This window comes from Asterias amurensis, chromosome 16 (genome assembly GCF_032118995.1).
Source record: "Asterias amurensis chromosome 16, ASM3211899v1".
NCBI classification, from domain to species: Eukaryota; Metazoa; Echinodermata; class Asteroidea; order Forcipulatida; family Asteriidae; genus Asterias; species Asterias amurensis.
The window spans coordinates 4,286,615-4,294,692 of NC_092663.1; the positions used below are offsets into that span (position 1 = coordinate 4,286,615).

An 8,078-nucleotide genomic window follows, 5' to 3' on the forward strand; every position below is an offset into this window, starting at 1 on the left:
TCAAATGCAAAAACTTAATGCTTCCCGCATTTTACCTGGCAATTATTTATTAAATTCATTAGGACATGTATTGGTCCGGTTCCTGATCGAACATCAATGCATTGTTCACCTGTAGGACAACTGCACTGCAACATACGGGTGCTAATGTCGTCACACTAAACCCAAGATCTTGGCGTCAATTTAAACACCCCTGTTTGAACCCGGATTCTCCACGCTTGGCAGCACAGTGCACTGTATACAAAATGTATTGAAGAGTGGTTGTTTTGGTTAAGGTCAGACCATGAAGGTCAGACTTTCCACTTAAAAGCACACTAATTGTGTGTAAGGTTGTTTGGTATAAAACCCTAAACCTACGCAGTGACAATCAAGAGTTTGGTGACTAACTGAAGCTGTCAACTTGATAACATCTGTGTTGTGTTAAACAGGTAGGCTGTTTGTTTTAATCCTCCATAATAAGTACTTCTGTGCCGTCGATTTCACAAAACTCTTCCTAACTTAAGATTATTAATCTTATGACTTAGGACGAGTCCCAACCCTACACTGTAGTATGCATACATTAAGATTAATCCTCAGTTAGGACGATTTACTCGTCCTAAGATTTACTGGTCCTAACTCGAGATAAGACGAGTCCTAACTCTTTGTGAAATCGACCCCCTGATTGTTCAATGGATGTTGTAGTTATTATTACATTACGTGTGCCTACAATTTTAAAAGAAGGTAGTGGTACTTGAAGTTATTACTCTCCTTAAGTTTGAGCATTGAGGAAAACTTGAGCAACCTCGGCCCCTGTAGAGTGATTGCAAAGTGCATACCAAACTGCAACCAGACTGTAACCATGGTTTAGTAAATGCATAAGATAGTTAATGGCCTGACTTTTGTTTGTTTGTTTGTTTGTTGGTTTGTCTGTCTGTCTGTCTGTCTGTCTGTCTGTCTGTCTGTCTGTCTGTCTGTCTGTCTGTCTGTCTGTCTGTCTGTCTGTCTGTCTGTCTGTCTGTCTGTCTGTCTGTCTGTCTGTCTGTCTGTCTGTCTGTCTGTCTGTCTGTCTGTCTGTCTGTCTGTCTGTCTGTCTGTCTGTTTGTTTGTTTGTTAACAATAACAACAATAAAACAGTATGTATATCGCGCAATACGATTTAGCATTCCTCGAAGCGCTTAACAGCAAAATGAAAGCATTATAAGAAAACAAAAACTCGGAGTATACTCTCTTTTTAAAGCTAAATTTTAACCCTTTTTTCTGGGGGTGGTATGGGATGTTAGTTTGTGTTTTTGGTTGTTTTGGTGTTCATAATGGCAGAACAGAACTGGATCGTTATCAAATCATAACCGTTCAATTTGCCTTTCGTTGATTTTGTCGTGACTAGTGCAAACAAATTCTCCGAAACTTGATCCACGTAAACGGTTCTATTATGTTGATGGATGAATGGGACCGCTGACACAAATCGCAAATTTTAACTATAATTTTGATAACACCTTTCTTCTTCATTTGCTTTTGTTGTTGTTGCTGTTGTTTACGTCTGCGGCAGAGGATCGAGTTGCAAGCCATGGCTGTGTTCCGTTCAATCGTCGTCTTCGTGACTCTCTGCACGAGTGTAACATGTTGTCCGAAACAACCCGACCAGCCTGAGGATACGTAAGTTTCATTTAACTTCAAAGACACTGAACATTATTGGTAACAGTCAAGTACCAGTATTCTCACTTAGTGTATCTCAGCATATGCATAAAATAACAAACCTGTGAAAATTTGAGGTCAATTGGTCGTTGAAGTTGCGAGATAATAATGGAAGAAAAAACACACTTATGTGCTTTCAGATGCTTGATTTCGAGACCTCAAAATCTAATTCTGAGGTCTCGAAATCAAATTCGTGGAAAATTACTTATTTCTCAAAAACTTAATACTTCAGAGTGAGCCGTTTCTCACAATGTTTTTTACTATCAACCTCTCCCCATTTCTCGTTACCAATTAAGGTCTTATTCTAATAATTATTTTGAGTGATCACACTGCCTTTAAAGGTAGGTAGAAACTGAAAATAAATAGTCAACTTGTGGGCCAACCAGGTTTTAAGCTTATCTGAGTGTTTAGCTTATCTGTGTTTTAAACCGGTGTGGTATCGACTTTTCGAACATTAGACTCATCTTCAGGAGTTTTCTGAGCCAACACTCCCACAAAAGAGATCTACACACATGGTTGTACCAACAAGTTTGCTAATTAATAGTTTCTTATTTTGTATTCACACCATGGAAAAATTTCAAATAATACTAACTTTACAGGCACTGCAACCGATTTCACGAAACTCGTCCTATACCTCAGGATGGGTTCATTGCGAATTGCCTCCAAACGTCTTTGGATACGGAACTTCACTCTTCCCAAGTCCTAATTTTTATGTTATTTTCAAATTGGGAAGAGTTGGTGAATTCGACGGCGGGACACATTTACTAATAATGCCAATATTCTCGTTTTGTGTATCCCAACATATGCATAAAAGTAACAAACTTGTGATGGGTTCAGTTGGTCATCGAAACTGCAAGAGAAAAAAAGAAGGAAAAAAAATGCTATATGTGTGCTTTCAGATCCACAATAAAAGACTTCAGCTGAAGTAATTTATTATTAAATTGAGTGAGAAATTACCTCACCATAATTTGGAAACTCTTTTCTTTTCCTGTTTATTAGTAGTTTATAATTATTTCCCTGTATTTTCAGCTGCTGCCAGCAGTGGAGTTCTGGCTCAAGGATGGAGCCCGCCCTCTATAGCACCATGGGGACAGGTCCATCGAGCCATGCGTCGTCCGTGGTGTGTTTCTTCTACAAAAATTCAGCTTGTGTGGTGTGCACGACCGGTAACAAGTAAGATTAAAAAAAAAAAAAAAATGCAAGGGTCGTGGGTTCGAATACCACCCGAGTAATATGCCTGTGATATTTCTTCACAGGACTCGGGGAAGAACTTAGTATACAGTGCTAACACACATCGACGATGGGTAAAAACCAAAATTAATATTCTTTATCCCCGATGCAAATTTAGCATCTATTAAAAAGGAACACGTTGCCTTGGATCCGACGAGTTGGTCTATAAAAAGCGTTTTAAACCGTTTGTTATGAAATGCATATATGGTTAGAAAGATATTTTAAAAGTAGAATATAATGATCCACACAAGTATCACTCAAAATTGCACGTTTTCATTTTACGTCGCAAACAAACACGGTCGGCCATTTATGGGAGTCAAAAATTTGACTCTCACAAAATTTGACTCCCATAAATGGCCGACCGTGTTTAGTCGACGAGGTAATAAGAAAACCACGCAATTTCGAGGCATATTTGTGTAGATCACTGCATTCTACTTTTACAACATCTATCTAACCATATCGATTTTATAACAAACGGTTACGGAACGCTTTTCAAAGACCAACTCGACCGATCCAAGGCAACGTGTTCCTTTGAGACCAATCTTCTCACTTGATGGTATATCTCAACATTATGCATAAATAATATTAAACCTGTGAAATTTTTATATCATAAATTGGTTTCCGGAGTTGCGAGATGATAATTGGGAAGAACATCCTTGTCGCACGAGCTGTGTGCTTTCAAAGGCTTGAATTCAGATGTCAGCCGAGGTCTTGAGTTCAATTCAAATAATTGTAGTGTAACTACTTTCTCAAAAACTACGTTATTTCAGAGGGAGCCGTTTCTCACAATGTTTTATACTTTCAACAGCTCTTTTAACCAAGTAAGTTCCCTGGGACTCCCAGCCTGTGTCCACCGCTAGACGTATACACAAATTTACCTATGGATAAAGTCAGCCCAGTTCTTAACATAGACACTGGACACTATTGGTAACTGTCAAAGGCCATTCTTCTCACTTTGTGTATCTAAACACATGCAATAACAAACCTGTGAAAGTTTGAGTTCAATCTGTCGACGAAGTTGCGAGATAATAATGAAAGAAAAAACAATCTTGTCACACGAAGTTGTGTGCTCTCAGATGCTTGATTTCGAGACCTCAAATTCTAAATCTGAGGTCTCGAAATCAAATTCGTGGAAAACCCTTTTTTTTTCTTGAAAACTACATTACTTCAGAGGAAGCCGTTTCTCACAATGTTTTATACCATCAACAGCTCCCAATTACTCGTTACCAAGTAAGGTTTTATGCCTATAATTTGTTTGAGTGATTACCAAGAGTGTCCACTGCCTTTAACGGGATCGAATGGATGTACCGTTCTCAATTTGAGAGTGACCATGATTCAATTGTTTTGAACGTCGTTTGTTAGGAAGTATGATTTGCATAATATGAGTATTCATGACATTATTTCACTGCTCTTCATTATGTTATGAAGTATGATTTGCATAATATGAATATTCATGTAGTTATTTCACCGCTCTTCATATGTTAGGAAGTGTGAATTGCATAATGTGAATAATTAAAGGCAGTGGACACTATTGGTAATTGTCAAAGACTAGCCTTCACAATTGGTGTATCTCAACATACATGCACAAAATAACAAACCTGTGAAAATTTGAGCTCAATCGGTCGTCGAAGTTGCGAGATAATAATGAAAGAAAAAACACCCTTGTCTCACGAAGTTGTGTGCTTTCTGATTCTTGATTTCGAGACCTCCAATTCTAAACTTGAGGTCTCGAAATCAAATTCGTGGAAAATTACTTCTTTCTCGAAAACTACGTCACTTCAGAGGGAGCTGTTTCTCACAATGTTTTATACTATCAACCTCTCCCCATTACTCGTAATAAAGAAAGGTTTTATGATGATAATTATTTTGAGTAATTGCCAATAGTGTCCACTGCCTTTAAATCACTGTTCTTCATAAATTATGTTAAGAAGTATGATTTGCATAATATGAATATTTATGACATTATTTCACCGTTTTTCATTTCTTGCCCATCAGTGAGGTGAAATCATGCTGCACTGATTCTGCTCCCAAGAACGGGGACATACCAGAAAATGAGTATCTGATCCTGTACAACGCCAACAAAGGTGTCTACGATCTTGCCCCGTTATCAGCTAACGGCAACAGTTACTTAAAACCTGATCAACCAGACGCCAACGGACAGTAAGTATACAGTTAACAATAGAGTGCGCCACCAATAGTGTGACCCCAGAGAGGTTGATTTCAAAAAAGACAAAATGTCGATCGACGTTTTCAATTCACGTGGAAACTTTAGAGATACTGTTTCTTCACGAAAATCAGATTTGAAGCCTAACCCATTCCTACCCGCGCGCATAATACATTCTTCGTTTTAGAGTGGTGTCCTCGGTCAATGAGGTTACGGCTAAGATGTCCCAAGATCTCCCTGTCACATATTAATTAAACCCAAGCAACGTAGATTAATTTTTACCCGCCAGTTTACTATTTATTTGTAGTTTTTTCTCCTAACCGTTATTCCCATTTCCCTTCCTTTTTTAGATCTGGGTGGACCATCTCTAGGTGGGATTCCAGCTACAAGGGTGTCGATGTGGATAACAATAAGTGCTGGGAAAACTTGAAGGCTTTGATCGATAAGGGAATTATGCAGTATCACACTTTGCAACCAAAAGGGTTTCTTTACGTTGTAGATGAATAGGTAACTACGAGTCTGAAAAGGTCACCGCACCAGTCAACATTGATGTTAAATCTTCCCCAGTTTTATCAATGGTTTTCTGCGTTTGATTGTTTTGATATGAGCAAAACAACAGTTAATTGCATGATGTTTCGACCATATACCATAGTCTTTCTGTGAGGCTAAAAGACAACACAGCAAACAAGTAACTAAAGCCCTTTCACACTACAGAGCCATTTCCCGGGTAATTTTTAACCCCAACGCCACCACAGAAACCGTTATCACTGTCGCAATTTGGTAACTCCCGGGAGTACAATTTCCCATGAATATGCATGGTTGCTCGCGGGAATAAAAAAACGTTTTACCCCGAGTTAACTGCCCTAAACTCTACCCCTGAGCAAGGTTAATTATTTCCTGGCAAAAAGTTGTGTTTGTAGTGTGAAAAGATCGACCAAAAGTCCCGGGAAATTACTATAGTTTGAACAGGGCTCACGTGTAATTTTCCACTTCAAAATCCAACTCGACAAAATGGGGGAAACGGGGTATGACACGAGCATGAGCTGAGACTCTTTACCCCATGTCCAGCTTGCAGGCAACAGCTAGTTGGTTTGTTCGCTTGTCCCCAGCGCCTTGCTTTAACCAAAGACGCTGGGATGGGCAAACGTATCATGCACTGTCAATGGTTTCAAAATGCGCAGTCCCATCATGCATCATACTCACACTGCACCATATCTGTATGCACTGTACGCATGACGTACTTCCTGAACAAGAATCTGTGCATGCGATTAGCCCCTCCCAGCGGTCCTGGATAGACTGGCCGCTGGGGCCGAGCGAAGTTAGTTTGCCGTTTACACGTGAGAGATACGGGTGAAAAGTGTAAAGCAGTGAGGTGAAAATACAGGGAGGGGAGAGAGCCGGGGGGGGGGGGGCGGTTCGCCGGGCGGTCAAAGGGGAAGAGGGTAAAACATGTTTAGCATTCGAGAAAGTTTCTGCTAGGGTCGAAACGTCATGCCATTAACTTCTTTTTGCATTTGTATAACAAAGGTCCTTATATGGTTGGTAAGCAGTTTGCAAAAGCTAATAATTACTATTGTTAATAATTATTTTTGTATGTTTGTATTTATTCTTTAATTCCACTGACGCTGGGGTTTTCCGGGTGACGCGTATCACAAGTTTCCTATGACTATATTGTTATAATGCATCTCTTAAATAATGTCATCTTTTGCGTTTAGTTTAGCCTACACTGGGAAGGGGTGTTTCTGTATATTTTTGACAACGTTTTTCCGTGCACAAACCCTCGAGTAACACTCCCTAAATTCACAGCATAACTCATTGGTGGAAAATGCAATCTACATTGACGAAAACAGAAGAACCGATGGCTCTAGACTGGTACCCCTAGGCTGGTCTCCTGACTTCATCCTTCACAAAATGCCTTTGAGTGATGACGTCAGATACTTTACGACTTGTTCAAATAACAAAGGGTCCCCTGTGACTGATTTTCATTTGGCCTTGCTGGAACAAAAGATCTCCGCCATGTCAGTGTTAAATCAGTTTTCATTAGTTATAATGGAACTCACTTTTACAATTAAGAACAATTCCTTGATTTATACCCATTTGTTTAAGATGTGTTAATCCTCTTATATTTAAGGCAGCCTTGTTATTTTTCAAGAAATTAAGCTTGCATTTCATAAGAATTATGCTATATAGATAGACAAAAGGTTGTAATTTTTTCAAGAATTAAGTAATACGTGCATTATGCGTTCCATGGTATTATTGGTTGTTTATCATAATTATGTTTTAATTTCTATAAAAAGCCCCCTATCGTAATTTTTCGTTATTTTCGATCAAAAAATCAGGTCCAAATCGTAGAAAAAACAAGTCACAGAATACAGTTGCCAGCAAAATAGATATCTCGCATTTACCATCTGTGCTAGTATCATGTTCAATATTTTGTGCTTTATAGATGAAAAGTGTTCAGCAATGTTTTGCTCTGAAGCTACAGCTATCGGTAGAATGTATAATTTGGTATACGCTACGCCTGGCAAAAAGGTACGACTATGCATTGCATGTGACATGAGTTCAAACCCATGTGAAATAAAAAGAAACTCCAGTTTTGTCGTCTTGAAAAGTTTTGTTTGCATTGTCTCATTTTTTTTCCGTCTGGGGAATTTTGGTGGATGTTGGGGGGGGGGCCGACGTTTTAGTTATTCTTATTTCATTTTTATTTTATTTATGTATTATTTTGAGGTACAACTGAGATTTTCAGTAAAAAAAAGCAAGGTTTACCGTTGGGTACAAATTCAAATGTCTACACAAAAAAGTACTTTCGCAAAAAAAGGACAAAATTAATACAAATGACACTTTTTTTTGGAGGGGCGTTGAAGTGTTTTTAAAAGTTTGATTATTTCGTGACGCAAATTTGGGTGAGAACATTTTAACAAATCAATAACGTCACTTTAAAAAAAAATAGAAAAAAGGTATTTATTCCTACAAATAATAAATTGAGAAAAAAATAGTCCGTATACATTAAATG

At 38.5% G+C, this 8,078-nt stretch overlaps 1 protein-coding gene across 1 annotated transcript; it reads left to right on the forward strand.

The window, feature by feature from the left end:
• Positions 1-247: 247 nt before the first annotated feature.
• LOC139948811 (uncharacterized) lies at positions 248-6,467 on the forward strand. Its single transcript, XM_071947149.1, has 5 exons — positions 248-425; positions 1,523-1,629; positions 2,698-2,841; positions 4,894-5,058; positions 5,413-6,467. The coding sequence occupies exons 2-5, from the start codon at positions 1,541-1,543 to the stop codon at positions 5,567-5,569; spliced, it is 555 nt and encodes a 184-aa protein (XP_071803250.1). The 5' UTR covers positions 248-425; positions 1,523-1,540; the 3' UTR covers positions 5,570-6,467.
• The last annotated feature ends 1,611 nt before the right edge of the window (positions 6,468-8,078 follow it).